At 40.3% G+C, this 24,384-nt stretch overlaps 1 protein-coding gene across 10 annotated transcripts in view; it reads right to left on the bottom strand.

The window, feature by feature from the left end:
* Positions 1 to 24,384, bottom strand: part of RALGPS1 (Ral GEF with PH domain and SH3 binding motif 1) — a 427,751-nt gene that overhangs the window by 363,954 nt on the left and 39,413 nt on the right. For 5 of the 10 annotated variants that reach the window (XM_037798273.1, XM_037798276.1, XM_037798266.1 and 2 more), the window contains exons 1-3: positions 15,106 to 15,208; positions 13,170 to 13,308; positions 12,728 to 12,796 (exon numbers count right to left, since the gene is read on the bottom strand). The exons of 4 other annotated variants lie outside the window; for them this stretch is intronic. In XM_037798273.1, the coding sequence (XP_037654201.1) occupies positions 12,728 to 12,737 (10 nt within the window). In that variant the 5' untranslated portion in view covers positions 12,738 to 12,796; positions 13,170 to 13,308; positions 15,106 to 15,208. Of the gene's footprint in view, positions 1 to 12,727; positions 12,797 to 13,169; positions 13,309 to 15,105; positions 15,209 to 24,384 lie in introns of those variants that run through there. One more of the 10 variants, XM_037798272.1, reaches the window with a different exon arrangement.

Consider the following 24,384-nt stretch of genomic DNA (forward strand, 5'->3'; position numbering starts at 1 on the left):
CCACAGTGGTCAAAACAGCATGGTACTGGCACAAAGATAGACTTATTGACCAATGGAATCGAATTGAGAATTCAGAAATAGACCCTCAGATTTATGGTCAATTGATTTTTGACAAGGCCCCCAAATCTGCTGAAGTGGGACAGAATAGTGTCTTCAATAAATGGGGCTGGGAGAACTGGATATCCATATCCAGAGGACCCCTACCTCACACCCTATATAAAAATTAACTCAAAGTGGATCAAAGACCTCAATATAAGAGCCAGTACCATAAAACTCCTAGAATAAAATATAGGGAAATATCTTCAAGGCCTAGTGATAGGAAGTAGCTCCTTAGAAAGCTACTTCCCAAAGCACAAGCAATGAAAAAAAAAAGTTAAATGGGAACTCCTAAAGACTGAACACTTCTGTGCTCCAAAGGACTTTGTCAAAAAGGTGAAGAGACAGCAAACGCATTGGGAGAAAATATTTGGAAACCATATATCTGATAAGGGTTTGATATCCAGTATATATAAAGAAATCCTACAACTCAACAACAAAAGCACAAAAAACCCAAATATAAAAAATTAAAATATGAATAGACAGTTTTCTAAAGAGGAAATACAAATGGCTAAAAAGCACATGAAAAGATGTTCATCTTCATTAGTTACTAGGGAAATGCAAATCAAAACCACAATGAGACCTCATACTTATAACAATGGGCATTATAAAACAGACAGGAAACCACAAATGTTGGAGAGGATGTGGAGAAATTGGACCACTTATTGACTGATGATGGGAATGTAAAAACAGTACACATGGGAATGGAAGACAGTTTGGTAGTTCCTCAGAAAACTAAATATTGAGTTGCCCTATGAACCAGCAATTCCACTATTCAAAATATACCCAGAAGATATGAAAGCAGTGACGCAAACAGACATTTGCACAATAATGTTCACAGTGGCATTGTTCACGATTGCCAAAAGATGGAAACAATCCAATTGTCCATTAACTGATAAGTGGATAAACAAAATGTGGCATATACGTATGATGGAATAATATGCAGCAATAAGACAGAATGAGATATGATGGAATATTATGCAGCAGTAAGAAAGAATCAGGTCCTGAAGCACACAACAACATGGATGAACCTTGAGGACACAATGCTGAGTGAAATAAGCCAGATACTAAAGGACAGATATTGCATGATTTCACTAATATGAACCACCTAGAAAAATGTAAACTCAGAATGTAAAATATAGGGGACTTAGACAGGAGTTAAGAGAAGGGGGAGTGGTTACCTAATATGTACAGAATTGTTAATGAAGTTGAACTTAAATGTCTGGGAATGGATAGAGGTGATGGTGGTTCATTATTGGGATTATAAGTAATAGTGCCATAATCAAGTGAATTTGATTGAAAGGGGTTGTTTAAAATCATGTATCTCACCACTTAACACTACAAATATAAGTAAGTTCAGGCATGAACTAACATAAATGTATGAAATTTGCACTTAGAGTTAATAATAGAATGGTATATGGGGGGAAATTACCTATTCCATGCTATGGACTACAATTAACAGTAACATCTTACTAGGTCTTTACCCCTACCAATATTAAGAGTAATAACTAGAGAGGATAAGGGATATGGGGTGTTTGGGGTTTTCTTTTGTATGTGTGTAAGTACCTATCTGTTATTTTTCTCTTTGGAGCAATGAAAATTGTCTAAAATTGAGAGTGATGAATCTAAGTGAGGATACAGTGAGACATTGATCGTATACTTTGGATAGAATATATGGTATGTGAATATATTTCAATAAAATCTGCAGATTCAAAAAATAAACAAAGAAACAAGCAAACATAAAGATACAAGTGCTGGAGAAGATGTGGAGAAAGAGGTAAACCTATTCAATGTTGGCAGGGAAGTAGAAAGGTGCAGCCCCTCTGGAGGGCAGTGTGGTGGATCCACAGGAGCCCAGATATAAGGTCACCAGATGTTCATGTAATCCCATTACTGGGAATATGCTTGGAAAAACTGAAAGCAGAGACATGATTAGACATTTGGACACTAATATTTATGGACTAAAATACAGAGTAAAGAATGATACTGTCTGTATTTTAAATCTTCAACTTCTGTGTGAGAGCAAAGGAAGAGCTCTTTATTTTGTCCAAAATTTAAATTTTCTGTAGCACACTATCTAACGTAACATGTCAGGTCAGTGTATTTAAACATCCTAAATATATAGAACCTATAGTAGAGAATGAGATCTTGTTATTTTGTATAGTTTAATGTAATACCCTGAAACATTCCAGAGTATTTGGGCAGAAAATAAAAAAGTATTTGCAAAATCCCTTGAGGGACTAGAGAAAAATATAGAACTATTAAACTTACCCATGTGGGAAATTCCTCATATTCTCTCAAGCATTAGGGACTCCCAATTTAATAAGCCAAGCCCTTGATCTTGGGGCTTGCCCTTAGGAAACATTTCTATAATGCTGAAGCTAAGCCTACCTATAATTATGCCTAAGAGTCACCCTCAGAGAACCTCTTTTGTTGCTCAGATGTGGCCTCTCTCTAAGCAAAACTCTGCAGATAAACTCACTATCCTCCCCACTACATGGGACATGACTTCCAGGGGTGTAAGTCTCCCTGGCAACATGAGACGTGACTCCCAGGGATGAGCCTGTCCCTGGCACCACAGGATTGACAACGCCTTCTTGACCAAAAGGGGGAGGGGGAGAATGAAACAAAATAAGGTTTCAGTGGCTAGGATATTTCAAATAGAGTTGAGAGGTCATTCTGGAGGTTACTTTTATGCAAGCTTCAGTCAGATATTACAAAATGCTGCAGTAAGCCAAGCCTCAACCAATAATATTCCTGAAAACCCTAAAGAATACCCTTGGCTCTATCTAAGACTCCTAAAAGTTTTACTTATTAAGTTCATTTTTTCAGAAACTTAAAACCTCCAGATTGTTCCTATGCCAGATAAGCCCTGAAACCCAGAGGTATCAGTCTCTCCAAGTACATTAACCAGTTGCATTTCTCTACCCCATAATGTCAACACTCCTTTTCAGCATGAAGAAGTTAGAATGGTCATTGCCCAAATACTCCTGAAGATTGAGAGATTAGTCAAATGAGAGGGAGGAGTTGTAACAGAGAAGTTAGGATTTAAACAATTATCACTACTGAATCATTATATAGATATTTCTTTTTAGATTCTATAGTATAAGAACAGCCAAAAGGAAATACCTGAAATTGTTGAACTGCAACCCAGTAGCCTTGATGTTTGATAATGATTGTGTAACTACATAGCTTTCTCTTGTGACCAAGTGATTGTAAAACCTTGTGACTAATACCCCCTTTATCCAGTGTATGGTTAGATAAGTAATAAAATGAAGACATGCATAGGGAAATAAAAAGGTAAAATATAGGCTACCTAGAGATAGACAGAAGCTAGAGAAGGGGGAGCAGTTACCTAATATGTACAGAATTGTTAACAAGGTTGAACTTAAATGTTAGAGAATGGATAGAGGTGATGGTAGCTCGTTCTTGGGATTATAAGAAATAGTAACCTACTATAGGTGAATTTTATGTAAAGTATTTAAAGTCATGTATGTAAATAAGTTATTGCATGAACTACTACAAATGTAAAAAAATAATAGAAGGATATATGGGAAAACACAGCTATTCCCATATATATTTGCAAACTATGGACTATAGTTAACAGCAATATTTTAATATTTTTTCACCAGTACTAACAAATTTACTACACCAATACTATGTGTCAACAATAGGTGGGGGACAAGAGGTATGGGAGAATTGGGGGTTTATTCTTCATTATTATCTCTGTTCTGGAGTAATGAAAATGTTCTAAGATCGATCATGAGAATATATGCAGCACTATGTTATGATACTGTGAGTCAGTGATTGTATACTTTGGATGGTTTGTTTGTATGGTGTGTGAATATATCTTAATAAAATTGGAAAAAAAAGGAATGTCAAAATAACCCAGGCACTTTGCTTGCATTCACCAAAACTGCCAAGAGCTATTTCCTCATTTTTTGATGAACAATCTGAAGAAGAAGTCAAGAAAAAAATTTGATTTACAATAGCAGCTAAAAGAATCAAAATCTGGGAATAAATCTGACCAAGGATGTAAAGGACTTGTACATAGAAAACTATAAAACATTGCTAAAAGGAATCAAAGAAGACCTGAATAAATGGAAGGATATTCATGTTTATGAATTGGAAGACTATATATTAAGAGGTCAATTCTACCCAGAGTGATTACAGATTCAATACAATCTCAATCAAAATTCCAACATCTTTCTTTGCAGAAATGGAATAGTCAACTACCAAATTTACACGGAAGGGTAAGGGGTCTGAAATAGCCAAAGCCATTTTGAAAAAGACCGACGTTGAAGAACTCACACCTCCCAATCTTAACACTTATTATAAATCCACAATAATCAAAAAAACATGTTACTGGCACAAGGACAGACACATAAACCAACGGAACTGACTTAAGAGTTCAGAAATCAACCCTCACCTTTATGGCCAACTGATTTTGACAAGAGTGCCAAGTCCACTCAATTGGTAAAGAATAGACTCTTCAACAAATGGTGCAGGGAAAGCTGGATGTCCAGATGCAAAAGAATGATGGTGGACCCCTACCTCATATGATATCCAAAAATCAACTCAAAATTGATCAAAAACCTAAACATAAGAACCAAAACTATGAAACTCCTAGAAGAAAACATAGTGAAACATCTTCAGGACCCTGTGTTAGGCAATGGCTTCTTAGACTTTATACCCAAAGCACAAGTAACAAAGTAAAAATAGATAAATGGGACCTCATCAAAATTTTAAAAACTTCTGTGCATCAAAGACCTTATCACTCAAGTAAAAAGACAACCTACACAATGGGAGAAAATATTTGGAAACCAAATATCTGATAAGAATATATAAAGAAATCAACAACAAAAAGACAACCCAATTTAAAAATGGGCAAAAGACTTGAATAGGCCCTTCTCCAAAGGAGATATACAAATGGCCAAAAAGTACATGAAAAGACGTTCAACATCATTAGCCATTAGGGAAATGCAAATCAATACGACAATAAGATACCATTTCATACCCACTAGAATGGCTGGTATTAAAAAAAAATGGAAAATTACAAGTGTTGGAGAGGTTGTGGAGAAATGGGAACACTCATTCATTGTTGGTGGGGATGTAAATTGGTGCAGCCACTCTGGAAGACAATATGGCAGTTCCTCAGAAATTTAAGTATAGTATTACCATATGAACCAGCAATATCACTTCGAGGTATTTACCCCAAGGAATTGAAAGCAGGGACTCAAACAGATATTCACACCCCAATGTTCACAGCTTCATCATTCACAATTGCTAAGATGGAAATAACCCAAGTCCATCACTGATGAATGGATAAACAAAATGGAATACGCATACAATGGAATATAATTCAGCCATAAAAGGAAATGAAGTTCTGATACATGTGACAACATGGATGAATCTTGAAGACATCATGTTGCGTGAAATAAGTCAGACACAAAAGGACAAACACTGTAAGATCTCACAGATATGAAATAATTAGAATAAGCAAACTCACCAAGTCAGAAACTAGATTATAAGTTACCTTGGGCCTGAGTGGGGGTTAGGGAATGGGGAGGTAATGCTTAAATTGGACAGTTTCTTTTTTGGTTGATGGAAAAGTTTAGTTGATGGATGGTGGTGATTGTAGCAGAACATTGTAACCGTAATTAACAGCACTGAATTATATTTTTGAATGTGGTTAAGAGGGGGAAATTTTAGGTTGTATATACATTACTAGATGAAGAAAAAAATTTAATCCATAAGACAGTACAACACAGTGAACCCTAAGGCAAACCATGGACTACAGTTAATAATAAAATTACAAAAATGTGCTATCATCAATTGTAAGAAATATATCACACTAATGCAAGGATTTAATAATAGGGTGGTATAGAGGAACCTTGTATTTTATGCATGATTTTTCTGTAAACCATAACTTCTCTAATAAAAACAAAAAAGTAGAGAAGGAAGGGAAGGAGGGAGGGAGAGAGGGAGGAAGAAAACAAAAGGTGGCAAAATGTTAAAACTGCAGGATCTCCATATCTGGGGGTGGGCAGTAAGGGTATGTCAGAGTTCTCTTTATGAGGTCTGTATTATTTTTGTAACTGTTAAATTTGAAAATATTTCAAAATAAAAAGTTAAAAAAAGAAAGAAATGAAAGCATATGTCCCCACAAAGACATGAGCATGAATGTTTATAGCAGCATTATTCATAATAGGCAAAAATGGAAACAATCCAACTGGTGGATGGATAAACAATGACATATATCCATACAATGGAATACTACTCAGCAATCAAAAGAAATGAAATAGTGATACATGCGACAACATAAACCTCAAAAAACATTATGCTAAGTGAGAGAAGTCAGACACAAAAGACTGTACTGTAGACTTCCATTTTTTTTAAATATCCAGAAAAGACCAATTTATTGAGTTAAAAAGCACTTTGATGTTGTGTGTGGGCTGGGGATGGGAATAGGGATCAACTACAAATGGGCAGAACTTTTGGGGGTGATAGCCATTTTCTAAAACCAGATTGTGTGTGTTGCACAACTCTATAAATTTACTAAAAATCATATAGTTATACATTACAATGGGTGGGCTTTATGATACGTATAAGTAATGATAAAAAAGCAGCCACCAGCTATTTTATGATAGTGATCTGAACTCACATGTTTAACTCTCTCCTCCCACATTCCCTTTGAAATAAAGAAATATTAAAATAATAAAAATAAATTGTATCTCCATATGAAAACAGAGAAGGGAACTAGTAATAAGCAAAAAAGTTTGAGGAATTTCTAGTGCATAAGAAACTGGACTGAGGGGAGAAGAACCAGACACTGGAGCAATGGAAAGCCTTCCTGGGAACTGAGTGGATGGGATCCTCCAAACAAAACCGTATGAAAAAAAACCCCGAGACTTCGAAGTAGAGAACCCAGAAACTGAGACTCAAAGACCAGCTGAAGAGTTCAAAAACGGAGTAGGGCTGAGTCAAACTACTAAAGCTGTCTCAAACCAGACAAACCAACTCAAGACTTGGAGTCCGAACCAAATCAGACTCTGTGTTCTGAGCTAGACCAAGCCAGCTTGATTGGATGGAGCCCATTTACATCAGTTCAAATCAGATTAAATTGACTCAATCCAGGCCTAACAGAGAGTGCCATCATGGAAAGATGGACTGAATGAGTGCCAGCTTGAGCCTCTTACGTGGATCCAACCTGCTTCAGTTCAAGGCTAGGGTGGGCTTTGCTCCCTTCTGGGTGTGCCTGGAACTCTACTGGTCTCCCTGAGGGGAGTCCAGACATGAAACCCAATCTGCTCAGCCAGAGCCCTTGGCTCCCCCTACTTGCTTGACAACCATACATTCGTGCAGCTCTTCAACACAGGTGTCACAGTTCCCTCTTCTGTAACTGGCTAATGGCTCAATCCCTGCTTCCCATCTGAAGGATACCTCCAACTCTGTCCATTTCTCCAGCATTATTTGGTGGCACACTTAGGTACACCCTCTCCTCGCACCAATAATAAGAACCATCAGTGAGAGCTGATGCTGTGCAAGGCTCTGGGCTAAGTCTTACATTTTTAGCTCATTTAGTCTTTCACAGCTACCCCACAAGGTAGGGACTATTCTGATTCCAAAAAAAATGGAGGCACAGAGAGGTACTCCGATTAAGTGACAGGACTGGACAGTTTGAACCCTAGTCAGTCAATAGGAAACTCTTAATCATCCCAAACTGCCTCCTCCAAGAGTCCAACGAGCATTAGATGAGGAAATGCATGTAAAAAATGCGATCCAGGCACTGAGCAAGCCCTCCATCAAAATTATTAGTTACTAATAGTGTTTATCTAATCCTACAATTTTCTATCCATTTGTATCTATTCTTTATCCCTAAAACAAACAAAAATTTTAACTTAAAATGTTAAAGAAAAATAGCATCATGCTTTGCAAAACCATGAGCCTCCATTGCTGAGAGGGGGATTCCTAGAGGCTTAACCTGCCGACTCCTCCCTCCCACTCTGGCCCCAGCCCACCTAGAGCCACTGTGTATTACCCATTATGCTTACTACAAGCCACCTGAGCTAGAAAGAAAGCACGTTTGTTTCCAATCCGACTACTGCGTGTCTCACTACTGAAAAAAACAGCCTAATTTATGGGCAGTGACTCAGACAAATGATATTTCACAAGCTAAGAAATAATAGGACCAAACAGAACTGAACATCCTTTCCAGGGCTCAGAGAAACCCCCACACATCCACCTTGGGTCCCGAGGCCTGGCCAAGCTCCAACTCCCACACTGGGGACAAAACTCACCTTGAGCCCCTCTCTGAGAACAACTTCCCTACCACATGGGACAGTCCCTGCATACAGGGGTCATGCCTCCCAAGTCAAATCAACTGGACCAGGGGTGTCACCTGATTCTCCTGTAAACTCAGGACCAAGAGATACCAGTGTTGCTGGTCAACCAAATTGAGGCGTTGTCCCCTCAGGAGCAGAGGGTGCCAAATCCTGCCATGTGTAGGGACAGTCTGGTCAGAGGGCAGAGAGAGGAAGCAGATGCACAGAGAAGCTGGAGAGAGAGCCCGTGTCTGAAAGAAAATATGAGCAGCAGCCCTAGCTCCCATCATAGGGGCCAATGGTACACCCCAGGGCTCTGTAATGAATAACTCTTTTTCAGTTTCAAGGAGTTAGAGCACAGTTTCCAAAAGACCTTGACCAAAGCTATTTCCTAAATACCAAGTTGATGACAAGCCACCAAAAATCTGACACCGAAAACAGAGCCAACTCATTTGAAAGGGGGAAGATATACACCATTCATTCATTCATTCATTTGGCTCCCACCACATGCAAGGCATTGTTCTAGCCAGGAATTCTTAACTGTTTCTGTGCCTTGGACACTTTTAACAGTCTGGTGAAGCCTGTGGGCTCCTTCTTACAGAAGTATTTTGAAATGCGTAAAATAAAATTGCACTGAAAACCAATTAAACAAGATTACCCAGGAAATCAATTATATTAAAATGTAGTTATCAAAATATTTTTGAAAAAAAAAGTATAACACAATAAATATATTCTTCATGTAAAGGAATAGATATAACTTATTGCATTAAATAAGATCTATTGATGGATTGATTACCATAATTTCAAAGTAGTTATGAGCATAAATATTCTGAGATACCCATAATAATTATGTGACATTTAAATATCTGTGATGTCTATTGGTGACGAAGTCCCAGACACTGTTAATATTAAGATTCATTATCTAATAACTGAGGGAAATGCTAAATTTCAGTTATAGGTTAGTGAAAATAAAGAAGTCAATTTTTTCCCATCCAATTTCATAGATGCTTGGTCAAGAATCCCATAAAGTCCCTGCTCCCCAAGAACTTACATTCTAGTACAAGAGTCAGAGAATACATATGAAAAAAGAAGATAACTTCAGGTAGTAATAAATGCTTTGAAGAAAGAAAACAGGAAGACCATCTCTGTCAGGGTACTCAAGGAAGGACTCTTTGAGGATGTGTTATCTGAGGTGAAACCTTAAGGAGTCAGCCATAAAAACAGTGGAAGTGTTCCTTGCTGAGGAAGTGGAAGCACAAGGCCCTGAAATGCATGTGAGCTTACCAGGTTTATGATAGAGACAGAGGCCAAAGCTGAAGCTTAGTGACCTGGAAGAAGTAGAGAGGCTGAGGCCAGAGCAGGAAGGGAGCTAAAGGCAATGGTGAGGAGTCTGGATTTTATTTGGAGCAATAGAGACCCTCTAGTACTAGGTTTTGAGCAGGAGAGTGACATGATCTGATATGCAATGTTTTTGAAGATCACTTTAGCTTCTGTGTGATGTAGTACTGGATCGGAGAGGCCAAAAAATGGGAGCAGAGAAGCAAGTCAGGAGATTAGAGATGGCAATGGCTTAGACTGCTGGCAATGGAGTGAAGGATTTGGGAGGTGTAGTAGAGGTAAAATAGTTAAGAATTGCTAATGGACTGCAAGTGAGGGGAGAGGAAAACAGAGAAATCATGGATGACTTTTAAGCCTGGGGATGTTACAAATGGGTAGATGGAGGCCCTAACAGACACATGCTGCTCAGTAGTTCATTTGTTTGTTCATTCAACACCCATCTACTGAGTACCTCTGGTGTACCAACTCTGGGGATTTAGAGTTGAAGATGGCATGGCCTTGCAGTGTAGTGGGGGGAGAAAAGTGAGTATGTAAATACTCACAAGACACAGGCTATATAACAGATCAGAGGTTCACAGGAAGTTCAAAGAAGACATCACCAAGAAGAGCTATTTGAGCTGGTCCTGAAAGGATGAGAAGAGACGTTTCAAGTACAGGATGGGCAGAGAATGGGGAGGGCACCCTGAGCATGTATGGAAGCTCAGAGGCATGAAAGGACATGTGAGATGGCCAAGGTGCCAGGAACATGGGTAGTAGGTTTCCTCTTCTCACCTTACACCAGTTTCGTGCCCATCTTAGATTAACATGGGTGCTGAGAACACTAAAGCAAGTAAACAGGTCAGTTCCTCATGGAGTTTAGATTTTAACAGATGGCCCTAACACTACAACCATAGCAACAGCATCCTGCCTCCTATGTAGTCCCTCATCCATTCAGCAAACTTTGTAAAACTTTTCCCAAGCCTTATTCTATACAGAGGAATCAGACCAGCCCTTAGGCTCAAGGAGCTCACACAGTCAGATCAACATCATTGCTACAATTTATTAGGCATTTACTTGGTGCCAGGCTCTGGTTAAGGGCTTTAAATGCAAATAAAATAAAATACCTGTTGTGCAGATGATAAAGCTGAGACTCAGGAAGATGAATTAATCTTTAATATGGGGAAATATTTTACAGGGAGAGTCTGGCATAATGGTAAGGGCATAATGGTAAAAGCAAGGGCTTTGTGTCCTTACCAGTTTTCTGAGTGCAGGCAAGTTAATCTGTACCACACCAAAAACACCATTCTTTCTACCCTTCATCTGCCTTTCTCACCTCTTACATACACACACATATACACACACACTCACACTCATGCCATTAACGCCTCCTTGGAAACCAAAACTCTGTAGGAGAAAAAGCAATTCTCATGATGTAACTTCCTAAGAACGTGGCAGTTGTATCAGAACCACAGAACAATCCCACGTCTCTTTTTTCTGCTTATGACAGGATCTGGTCTTGTGTGTGGGCTCCCAAAGAGGGAAAAGAAAATCCCATATGTGATGTTGGTTTCCTTCCAAACTTTCAGAAATCTCCTTCAATGTTTCAGGTTCAGGAAACCAAGAAAATAACATGAGACAGCCCGATACAGACCATTGTTGAGAAGGTAGAATAATCACTTTTTCCTAAGCTTATGGAGGTTGTTTCAAAGAAAACACACACACCAGGGATGTTGAATTACAAGAGAGTGATTTCTTCCAAATGTTTCAGACAAGTATGAAAATGGATCCCAATACTGTTTAAGAGTCTGTTTCCTTAAGACAGGGACATGCTGCTCTCAGTGGACTCAGTTGCAGTTTGCTCCTCCTGTCTCTGTCTTGAACAGAAGCTGTGACAAAGACAAATGCGAAGAAAACAGAGGGTCTCTGCCCACAACCTCTCCACCACTTGTTCAGTCCACTTCATGAGCCTTAAGTGTACTTACATACACACACACACATGCACACAGACCTTCTGAACCACAGCCAAAGGATTTTTAATTGCCAAAATGTTCCCCACAGGGGTAAGCATCACTCTGGGTTGGACCACCTGCTAAAAGCTTGAGAAAGGAACCCCTTGTGAAGACAGCAGTGCTATCTCTACCTCCTCCTGACCCTCTCCAAACTCTCCAAACCTCTTTTCCTGGCAAGCAGCAGTGTCTAGAGGCTTTCAAAGACAGGCCCTGGCCATGTAAGCACATGTCAGACTTGCAATGCCATCACTCACTGCAGAGTTCGCCGCCTCCCTCCTCCGCTCCTTTCAAACCACCCATCCAGATGTTAAACATCCAAGATTTCGCCTCCTCACTGAGGCAGAAATAATGGAATGGGGATGGTTAGATGGATGAGGAGGCATCCCACTTTTGACACTGTGTCCAAAATACCGCATGAAGCTGTGCCTCCATGGAAGACAAAAATCAGTAGAGCCTCAGAGAGAGGAGGCCTGGAGATAGAAATTTAGGGTCAGCTGCACAGATATCATGAAAAAGGGATATAATTTCTGAAATTGAGCAAACCCAGAGAAAAGGCCAAGAAGAGCATCTTCTTGGAAAGGGAAACACTTATGTTAATGGAGCTGAAGTGGGGACCAGCACCAACAAGCAACAATCCGCATATTCATACAACAGGCTTTCCCAAGCACCCCCATGCCCAAGCTGGGAAGGCAGAAATGAAGATAGCCTCTTCTCACCTTCAGAAAGCATAAAGCCCAGCCTAGGGAGGCCTTAACATTTTCATATATGAGAACTTTCTTAATTTTTAAAATAAAAGTAGTACATGTACATGTTAAAAGTACATAAGCTGCATTAAAAAGTATAAAATGTATCAATAATATAATGTATTAATAATGTAATAATATGTTATAATATTTCTTCCCACAGCCCCCTAATCCATCCCTCCATGGTTATACAGTTCCCATAATGTAATATAGCATTTTAATGAGCATGTGCACATACCCACACACATAAATGCATTTGAGACCTCCTTTTCTCAGATATTCTGATATTCAGATGTCCTTTTGATACCTGTCGATTGAGAAAAATTCCTTGATAACAAAAAGCTATATTATAAATTCACCAATACTTTTAAATTAATGTGTAGTTTCATAATCATAGAAATATCTACACCCATTTTTAAAATAATGGGACATATTTACAGCACCTAAATACAGAGAGTGCTCAGGAGCACCTGGATTGAGGAGGCCTTACTATAACCAGTAGCTTAGCACCATCCACCCCCACAGCGGTTCACAAGCCATGGCCTGGTAATCACAAGCTTGGTAGATGCTAAGAACATGACAGCTACAGAGCAATTTCTGAGGCAGTAAAACAACCCAGGTACCTCTCTGAGGCTCAGAGAACAGATAAATCAGGATTTAAATTCTCACCTATCACTTACTTTATGCCTTTGGCAAGTTGTGTAACCTGGCCAAGTCTCACTTTCCTCATCTATAAAATGGGAAGAGTCGTGGTCCGTCACACACAGGAGGTTCAAGGGATTCGTAGGCTGCTGTGTGCAGGTGTCGCTGGCACAGTGCCTGGCATGTAGCAAGCATTCAATAAATGACAGCTATTCTTTTTGAATACACCTCTCCCCCACCTTCACCCTCCCTTAGACACGAGTGGGCAAAAGCAATGCTCTCTGAACACAGGATCACAAGAAATCAATTGGAAATTAAAGCAATGGGAGAAATGTGAAAGTATGATGTGCATTTCTCATAAGACCAGAAAGGGTTTTAAAAGGAAACCTAATCCTCTCCTTGGCAGGACAAGTTTCATTTTAGACCCTCTACAGAAAGGCTAGCTAGAGCTTCCCCATCCTCCATACAAACACATACAATCTACTCTTGAAGCCAAAGGTTCTCCTCTTAGAAAACAAGGCAGCAGAAAACAGGTGAAAAAGGAGAAAAATCCTCACCTACTACCACCGCCTAGTGAGTGAGAGCTGATTTTTTTCCAAAGGGAGGGAAAGTAGATTCTGGGAAAACAGGAAAGATCTGAGAACACTTTTGGGGAAAGGCTAAAAGGAGCATTAGGAAATGGCAGTGACACAGGAGAGTGAGTAAATGAGGGTGGTCTGCCCGGGATGTCCAGTCACCTACGAAAGCCCCAGGAGCCCTCCCATTCTGGAAGCTGGGTGGTGACCCTTCACTCTTTGTGTATTAAGAGTCACACCATTCCTTCTCCCCAGCTCTGTACAGCCCTCAATCAGTTACCTACTTCATCTTAATCAGTGCCCAGGGAGCATGTGCTTTGGGGAGAGGCAGGCAAAGTTCTCTGGAACCAGAAGAGAAGGGTGACTGTCTCCGCCCTGGGCATCTGTCGGCAGGGACACCGTCTCACTGTGGGGTGCAGCCATGTCTCACCACCTCCTCTACCTCTTCCCTGATGCACACCACTATCACCTCCTGTCTGCGCTGCTGTGGTAGCCTCCAGACCTGTCTCCCTGCTTACACCCTTGCCTCCTGTGGTTTAGTCTTGAGACAGACAGAGTGATCTTTTCAAAGCTTAAGTCCAAAACTCACAGGACTATACACTAAAAAGCATGAATTTTACTGTATGAAAAGCACACTAAGCTGAAGAAAAACAGGCTGTATTCTGGCTCTTCCCCTCTCCAGAGGGAAGTTAGAGTAATACCTTGAGCAATAAGAGGTGTCTAGCCCATACAGTAACCTTACTAAACAGAAGCAGAAAGTGGGGTAGAAAGAATTCCATCAACAGCATAAGATACTGCAGAACCACTCAGAATGCAAACTGAGAACAGGCCTTGGGATCTGATGGCTAGAGTACCCTGGGCACAGTGCACTGACTTGCAGAGACGGGAAGTTCCTGGCTGACAAGATAGATCTCCCAGTGCCAACTATGGAAGAAAAGGGAAGGCAAGAGTGAGGGCAGTAGATAGAGGCTAGGGTTTTCCAGGGATCGGGGGAGACTCCTGAGCACATTCTCGGGCTCAAAATAAGGAGTTAGTGGAGGGTAGAATATTAAAAATGGAAGAGAAAGAAGGAACACCTGACAAAGCAAGTCTCAGAAAAGATGGCAAGGGTGGTACTGTGTTAGCTGCTTCCTCTGTAAGTGGAAGGAGAAGAATGGTGGCCACCACTCAGAAGTAACCTTGGGGAGGACAGCATTCACAAAAGCCTTCCTGGGCTGCCTCCTGTGGGCACCAGGACCTTATTTTCACAGGCAATACCAGCCATCTCAGACACCTACAAGTCTCTCAAATGAGACTATTTTACTCATTAAGCAGGATCACAAAAAAAAAACAGACAATAAACTTCATCCAATGAAGCTTTGATATGATCTTCCATTTTCTTCCACACTAAGATACTCACAAAAGTTGGTGCTGCTATGTCGGGTTCTCTTCATCCCTTTCTGGATTCATCCTCTTGTGTTGCAAAGTTCTGCTACTCCTCACCCATTTGCCCAGCTGCTCCTGTCCCCCATTGGTCTGCTGCTTTGGGTAAACGCTCTGACTGCCTGGTGAGGCACAAAGAGGTCTCAACTTCTTTCTTGGCTCAGGGACTCAAGGTGATAAGGAACATGTTATGTTGGTGCCTTTGGGCATCTACTTCCTGACTGGGGATCAAAGACATAAATGTAAGAGCTAAAACTATAAAATTCTTAAAAGAAAACATGTACACGTTCATGATCCTGAATTAGGCAATGGTTTCTTGGACGTGATAGCAGAAAAGCATACACAACCAAAGGAAAAATAGATAAATAAGACTACATCATCAAAATTAAAAACTTCTGTGCATCAAAGTACACAATCAAGAAAGTGAAAAGACAACCCAAAAAATGAGAGAAAATATTTGTAAATCAAATATCTGATAAGGGTTCAATATCAAAAATACATAAAGAATTTCTACAAGTCAACAACAAATGACAAACAATTTAAAAATGGGCAAAGGACTTGAATAGACATTTCTACAAAGAAGATAAACAAATGGCCAATGAGCACATGAAAAGATGTTCAATATCATTAGTCATTAAGGAAATACAAATCAAAGGTACAATGAGCCTGCCCTGATCAAACTAGAAAAGTGAGACACTTCAGGGTTCCATCCCTCCAAAGAGGCTTTAAACAACCAGCAAGAAATGGCAGAAACATCTGCTGAATCAAGAAAAATGCTACTTAAAAGCAGCAGGATCCCCTGGAACCCTGGCTGGCACTCCCCCACTACTCATCGGCTCAACAAAGAGCCAGCCAAAGCTCCCAGTGTGCAGAATCCTGGTCCCAGTTCCAGAGGCAGAAGAGTAATCCTTTGTGCACATACTACAAGCACGTATGTCTAGTCCAATCTGTCTGGTGGTGGCCTGGGGGACTCATCATCCCAGAACTCGCTCTGAGTATAAAAGGTGGCTCACAAAACTCTCCTACTGTGGGAGGGCAATGAAGTTGTGCTGTCTATAAAACATACAGTGCACTGCTGGGAGAACGTGAGGAAATTTTCCTAGAGAAGGGAGACATTTGTATCCATGTAAGTGGGGAAATTTCTAAGAATACATGTGCATGCCTAAAACAAGATGATTGCGGAGAAAGGATCACAGAGGACCCCAAGCTTGGGCCTTAAGCTATTCTCTAAACTCCTCACTGTATAGATAAGCCCTGAAGAAGAGCACTGAAACAGGTCTATCTGCAACGATTGGAAAGGAAAGGTCCTTTCTTTCTCTTTCTACTTTTTTTTATCTGGTTAGCACCTAGCATTCAAGGAAAGAAGCTCTGTCATAATACTAGCAGCTAGATACAAGCTTAAGGAACAGATACCTCAGAGTCTAAATTCCAGCAATTACACATTAAAATATCAAAATGTCCAGGTTTGAACAAAAGGTTACAAAACATACAAAGAAATAGGAAGTGATGACCCAGGCAAAGGAGAAGACTAAAGCATTAGAAACTATCAATGAGGAGACCAGACCTGGGACATACCAGACAAAGACTTTTTTTAAATAGTCCTAATTAAGCTCAAAGACCTAAAGGAAAACATGGACAAAGAACTGAAGGAAATCAAGAAAATGATAGTTGAACATAAGAGAATAGCAATTGAGAGCTGGAAATTATGGAAAGGAACAAAGTAGAGCTGAAGAAGACAGAAACAGAAATTTAAAATTTCCTAGATGGGTTCAACAGCAAATTGGAGCTGGTGGAAGAAAGAATCAGCGAACTTGAAGATAAGATAATTGAAATCATCCAGTCTCAGGAGCTGAAGGAAGAAAGAATGAAGAAAAGTGAACAGAGCCTGAGTAACCTACGATACACCATCAAATGTACCAATATAGGTATTGTGGGACTACCAGAGGAGAAGAAAAAGAGAAAGGGGCAGAGAGAATAGTCAAAGAAATAATGGCTGAAAACTTCCCAAATTTAATGAAAGACATGAATATACACAATCTAAGATGCTCAATGAACTCCAAACAGGATAAACCTACATTGACCCATGCCATGGCATATTATAATCAAATTGTCAAACGCCAAAGACAAAGAGAGAATTCTGAAAGCTACAAGAGAGAAGTGTCACATACAAGGGAGCCTCAGTAAGATTAAGGGCTAATTTCTCATCAGAAACTATGAAAGCTATAGAGGCTAATTTCTCATCAGAAACTATGAAAGCTATAGAGGCAGCAGGATGACATATTTCAAGTGCTAAAAGCAAAAAACTGCCAACCAAGAATTCTATATATGACAAAAATGTCTTTCAAAAATGAGGGAAAGGTTAAGACATTCTCAGATAAACAAAAGCTAAGGGAGTTCATCACCACTAGATCAGCCCTTCAACAGATGCTAAAGCGAGTTTCATAGGTCGAAAGAAAAGACAATAGATATGTCCCATGAAGAAAGACAGACCTCTGGCAAGGTAACAACTAGAGTAAATATAAATGCCAGTACTATTGTATTTTTGGTCTGTTCACTTTTTACTTCCTACAGGATCCAGAAGGCAAATGCATAAAATGTAATGAGAAAGCAATGCTTTGTGACTCAGAATATATAAAGATGTAACTTGTGACAAGCACTACATGAAAGGTGTGGGGATGGAGGTGTAAAGAAACATAGTTTGTGCATATCATTGAAGTCAAGTTGGCATCAAAGCAAATGAAATTGTTACAGATTCAGGATATTAAATTTAAGCCCCATAATTACAAAGAAAATATCAGAGGATATGTAAGCCCATAGAGAAAAAAGTTAGAGTACAGGCTTCCAGGGCTGGTGGGCAGAAGGAACAGAGGGTTAATGCAAAATGGGTATAGGGTTTCTATTTAGGAGGTAGGAAAATCTTAGTAATGGAAGGTGGTGAGGGTACTGCAACATAGAAATGTGATTAATCACATTAGATGTAATGCTTGGGAGTGGTTGAGATAGGAAAGTGTATGTTGTACTCATTACCCCACAGGAAAAAAAAAAAAAGGAGGAGGAGCAACTAAAGAGACAATGACAATCCCATCCATGATCCTGGATAGGATCTAACAAGGGAGGAGAGAAGGCTCAAAAGGACATTTTGGGGACATATGGAAAAAAACGGAATATAGACTGTAAAATTTGTATCAATTTTACATTTCATGAACTTGATAACTGTACTTAAGATTGTTACATAAGTGAATATCCTCATTCTTAGAAAATGTACATGGCAGTATTAAGAAGTTCAAGGCACATGACGTATACAACCTACACTCAAGGATTCAGAAAATGGATTGATAAATAGACAGACAGATACACAGATAGGTGGGCAGACAGACAGACGGACTGATAGAATGATGGAGAGCTAGCTAGAACGATACAGCCACTGTGACAAAATCTTAAATTTGGTGAACCTGAGTATCTGTGTGGGTAGGGGTATGTTGGAGTTTTCTGTATAGGTTTTGAATTATTTTGTAACTATCCTGTAAATTTGAAAGTATTTCAAAACAAAAAGTTTCCTTTTAACGTCCTTTATGAGAAGACAATTCTAGATCACAAGCTGCATTCAAACTGTCATGTCTCTTTACTCTCCTTTCATCTGGAACGGTTCATCAGTTTTATCTTGTCCTTGAAATTTTGATGAGTACAGACCAGTCATTTTGTAGAATATGTTTCAATTTGGGTTTGATTGATATTTCTTCATAATTAGATTTAGTTTAAGCATTTTTGGTGGGAATACTAAGGAAATGATGTGTTCTTGATACATCATATCAGGAGGCAAAAAAATATTAATTTTTCCCATTTTGTTGCTATTAATTTTGTGATAATTTACTTAAAATGATGTATGTCAGGTTAAAAAAAAACTACTAGATACCACTTCACACCCACCAGGATGGCAATAATCAAAAAGGCAGATAATGACGAGTGTTGGCAAGGAGAAACTGGAACCCTCATGCACTGCTGGTGGGAATGTAAAATGGTAGAGCTGCTTTGAAAAACAGTCTGGCAATTCCTCAAGAAGTTAAACACAGAGTTACCATATGGCTCAGCAATTCCATTCCTAGATACAAAACCAAAAGAACTGAAAACATATGTCCACAAAAAAAACTTGCATACAAATAATAAGGGAAACCTTTGGTGGGGGAAGGGAGTATATGGGAACTCTGTACTTCCTTGATGATTTTTCTGTAAACCTACAATTCTCTAATTTAAAAAAAAATTTTAACCTTTATACAAATGTTCATAGCAGCATTATACATAATACCCCCAAACTAGAAATGACCCAAATGTTCAAGTGAAGAATGGATAAACCAAATGCAATATATCTACAAATGGAATATTATTAGGCAATAATAAAGGAATAAAGTACTGATAGATGCTACAACATGGACAAAATTTGAAAACATTATACGAAACGGTCAAACAGAAAAGGCTAAATATTATATGGTTCCACTTATATGAAATGGCCAGAATAGGTAAATCCATAGAGACATAAAGTAGATGAGTGGCTGCCACGGGCTGGAGGGAGGGGATAATGGGGGAGTGGCTGCTTAATAAATATGGGGTTTCCTTTTGGGATGATGAAAATATTCTGGAATTAGATAGTGGTAACAGTTGCACAACCTTGTGAATATATTAAAAACCACTGAATTATCCACTTCAGGGATAAATTTTATGGCATGTGAATTATAGCTCTATTTTTAAAAAAGAAAAAAAGTCAAGGGCATGAACGGGACAGACAAGGACACACTGAGAAAGTTTGGAAAACTAGAAGAACCTAAGGAGACCCAACAACTAAATACAATGAGGGATCTTGGGCTGGATCCTGGAACAGAAAAAGGGCATTAGGAAAAAAAAGCAAGTAAAATTTGAAAAGGGGTTGTGGTTTAGTTAATAATATTGCCCTTATGTTAATTTACCCATGTTAATTTGATCATTGTGTTATGGTTATGTAAGCTGTAAATATGTAAACTGGGTGACTAGTATATATGAACCATCTGGTACTATTTTTAAGTCTTATAAATCTAAGATTTTTCAAAATAAAAGTTTAAAATAAAAAAAGGGATTCTACACTCTCACATTCCACCCCACTGCCCCACCCCCACCCCCAACACACACACAAAAATACATAGTCTCTACAACCAGGCCTAAAAACAGAGGCCTTGGCATTTCTTCTGCAAAACCATTAATGGAGGTTTGCAGCTCTGGGGTACTGAGATTCAGGCATTTTATACCCGCTACGTACAGGCTAAACATACATCATCTAAAGTGAACAGTGGATGGGGACAGGAGACAGGTCATTATAAGGGGCAAAGGAGCTCTGCCCTCCCTACCCTCCCACCTCACTAGTGCCTGCCAAGGGCAGAGGAGTTGAGTAATATGACGGGTGACAGTCCAGGTCACTGACTGGACCACATTCATTAGTAGGAGCATCTCTCCCACTCTCTTTGCAGGACCTGTGAGGTAAACCAGGCCCCTCCTTGGGCCCAATTCTCTCTGACTCCCACATGCATCCTTACTTGTGCCTGCCAGGTTCCTGTAGACTGTTGCTGGCCAGAGGATGATAAGGACCCAAGATGCAGCTAAAGCTTGGGGGAGTGGGAAGCCCCCACTTGGGGCTGTGAGCCTAAGTCACTTGCTCCAACCTAGCTGTGCCCAGCGAGTCTTGTACTGGGATGCCAAGCACTGGCACAGATGATAATGAGGGTTCTTTAATTCTCCTTTGTGGCAGCTCCTTCTGTGATCAGGCTCAGAAACCTTGAGAAAGGAGGGATGGGATACCCACATTCTTGGGCCTTCTTGACAAATGCCATCAAGTCCTGACCCTAAACCCTATACTCATAATGAACAGTCTACCACCAAAACAGGAAGCAGGCTGTCTAATGAGAATGAGGTAGAGTGGCAAGGTCTGGCTAGAGGAAAAGGAGAAAAACAGTTTGGGCAGCAGCACAAACCTATTAAGAATGAAGAACCAGCCCCAGAGGCTAGAGCAGGGAAGTTTGAAGAAAACATCCACCTAGTTTTAGGTTATCTTCAAGTATCATTTTATATTCCATGGAGAATGCTATAAGAGTTAAGGAGGAGGCGGGGCAAGATGGCAGACTGGTGAGCTGTATGTTTTAGTTACTCCTCCAGGAAAGTAGGTAAAAAGCCAGGAACTGCGTGGACTGGACACCACAGAGCAATCTGTCTTTGGGCATACTTCATACAACACTCATGAAAACGTGGAACTGCTGAGATCAGCGAAATCTGTAAGTTTTTGCGGCCAGGGGACCCGCGCCCCTCCCTGCCAGGCTCAGTCCCGGGGGAGGAGGGGCTGTCAGCTCCAGGAAGGAGAAGGGAGAATTGCAGTGGCTGCTCTCATCGGAAACTCATTCTACTGATTCAAACTCCAACCATAGATAGACTGAGGCCAGACACCAGAGACTCTGAGAGCAGCCAGCCCAGCAGAGAGGAGACGGGCATAGAAGGAAAACAACACGAGAAGCTCCAAAGTAAAAGCAGAGGATTTTTGGAGTTCTGGTGAACACAGAAAGGGGAAGGGCAGAGATCAGGCCTTGAGGCGCATATGCAAATCCCGAAGCAAGGCTGATCTCTCTGCCCAGGGCACCTTTCCTTAATGGCCCTGGTTGCTTTGTCTATTAGCATTTCAATAACCCATTAGATCTCTGAGGAGGGCCGTTTTTTTTTTTTTTTTTTTTTTTTTAAATCCTTTTTGCTTTTTCTAAAACAATTACTCTAAGAAGCTCAATACAGAAAGCTTCAAAGAATTGAAATTTGGGCACGTCAAGTCAAGAGCAGAACTAAGAGAGCTCTGAGACAAAAGGCAATAATCCAGTGGCTGAGAAAATTCACTAAACAACACAACTTCCCAAGAAAAGGGGGGTGTCCGCTCACAGCCACCATCCTGGTGGACAGGAAACACTCCTGCCCATCGCCAGCCCCATAGCCCAGAGCTGCCCCAGACAACCCAGTGTGACGGAAGTGCTTCAAATAACAGGCACACACCACAAAACTGGGCGTGGACATTAGCCTTCCCTGCAACCTCAGCTGAATGTCCCAGAGCTGGGAAGGGGGAGCAGTGTGAATTAACAGAGCCCCATTCAGCCATCATTTGAGCAGACTGGGAGCCTCCCAACACAGCCCAGCAGCCCAGAACTGCCCTGGGGGGACGGCACTCACCTGTGACATAGCACAGTCATCCCTCAACAGAGGACCCGGGGTGCACAGCCTGGAAGAGGGGCCCACTTGCAAGTCTCAGGAGCCATACGCCAATACCAAAGACTTGTGGGTCAGTGGCAGAGACAAACTGTGGCAGGACTGAACTGAAGGATTAGACTATTGCAGTAGCTTTAAAACTCTAGGATCATCAGGGAGATTTGATTGTTAGGGCCACCCCCCCTCCCCGACTGCCCAGAAACACGCCCCACATACAGGGCAGGCAACACCAACTACACACGCAAGCTTGGGACACCAATAGGGCCCCACAAGACTCACTCCCCCACTCACCAAAAAGGCTAAGCAGGGGAGATCTGGCTTGTGGAGAACAGGTGGCTCGTGGACGCCACCTGCTGGTTAGTTAGAGAAAGTGTACTCCACGAAGCTGTAGATCTGATAAATTAGAGATAAGGACTTCAACTGGTCTACAAACCCTAAAAGAACCCTATCAAGGACAGCAAATGCCACGAGGCCAAAAACAACAGAAAATTATAAAGCATATGAAAAAACCAGACGATATGGATAACCCAAGCCCAAGCACCCAAATCAAAAGACCAGAAGAGACACACCTAGAGCAGCTACTCAAAGATCTAAAGATGAACAATGAGACCCTAGTACGGGATATGAAGGAAATCAAGAAGACCCTAGAAGAGCATAAAGAAGACATTGCAAGACTAAATAAAAAAATGGATGATCTTATGGAAATTAAAGAAACTGTTGACCAAATTAAAAAGATTCTGGACACTCATAGTACAAGACTAGAGGAAGTTGAACAACGAATCAGTGACCTGGAAGATGACAGAATGGAAAATGAAAGCATAAAAGAAAGAATGGGGAAAAAAATTGAAAAACTCGAAATGGACCTCAGGGATATGATAGATAATATGAAACGTCCGAATATAAGACTCATTGGTGTCCCAGAAGGGGAAGAAAAGGGTAAAGGTCTAGGAAGAGTATTCAAAGAAATTGTTGGGGAAAACTTCCCAAATCTTCTAAACAACATAAATACACAAATCATAAATGCTCAGCGAACTCCAAATAGAATAAATCCAAAAAAACCCACTCCGAGACATATACTGATCACACTGTCAAACATAGAAGAGAAGGAGCAAGTTCTGAAAGCAGCAAGAGAAAAGCAATTCACCACATACAAAGGAAACAGCATAAGACTAAGTAGTGACTACTCAGCAGCCACCATGGAGGCGAGAAGGCAATGGCACGATATATTTAAAATTCTGAGAGAGAGGAATTTCCAGCCAAGAATACTTTATCCAGCAAAGCTCTCCTTCAAATTTGAGGGAGAGCTTAAATTTTTCACAGACAAAGAAATGCTGAGAGAATTTGCTAACAAGAGACCTGCCCTACTGGAGATACTAAAGGGAGCCCTACAGACAGAGAAACAAAGACAGGACAGAGAGACTTGGAGAAAGGTTCAGTACTAAAGAGATTCGGTATGGGTACAATAAAGGATATTAATAGAGAGAGGGAAAAATATGGCAAACATAATCCAAAGGATAAGATGGCCGATTCAAGAAATGCCTTCACGGTTTTAACGTTGAATGTAAATGGATTAAACTCCCCAATTAAAAGATATAGATTCGCAGAATGGATCAAAAAAAATGAACCATCAATATGTTGCATACAAGAGACTCATCTTAGACACAGGGACACAAAGAAATTGAAAGTGAAAGGATGGAAAAAAATATTTCATGCAAGCTACAGCCAAAAGAAAGCAGGTGTAGCAATATTAATCTCAGATAAAATAGACTTCAAATGCAGGGATGTTTTGAGAGACAAAGAAGGCCACTACATAGTAATAAAAGGGGCAATTCAGCAAGAAGAAATAACAATCGTAAATGTCTATGCACCCAATCAAGGTGCCACAAAATACATGAGAGAAACATTGGCAAAACTAAAGGAAGCAATTGATGTTTCCACAATAATTGTGGGAGACTTCAACACATCACTCTCTCCTATAGATAGATCAACCAGACAGAAG

Source organism: Choloepus didactylus, chromosome 10 (genome assembly GCF_015220235.1).
Source record: "Choloepus didactylus isolate mChoDid1 chromosome 10, mChoDid1.pri, whole genome shotgun sequence".
In the NCBI taxonomy this organism is placed as follows: Eukaryota; Metazoa; Chordata; class Mammalia; order Pilosa; family Megalonychidae; genus Choloepus; species Choloepus didactylus.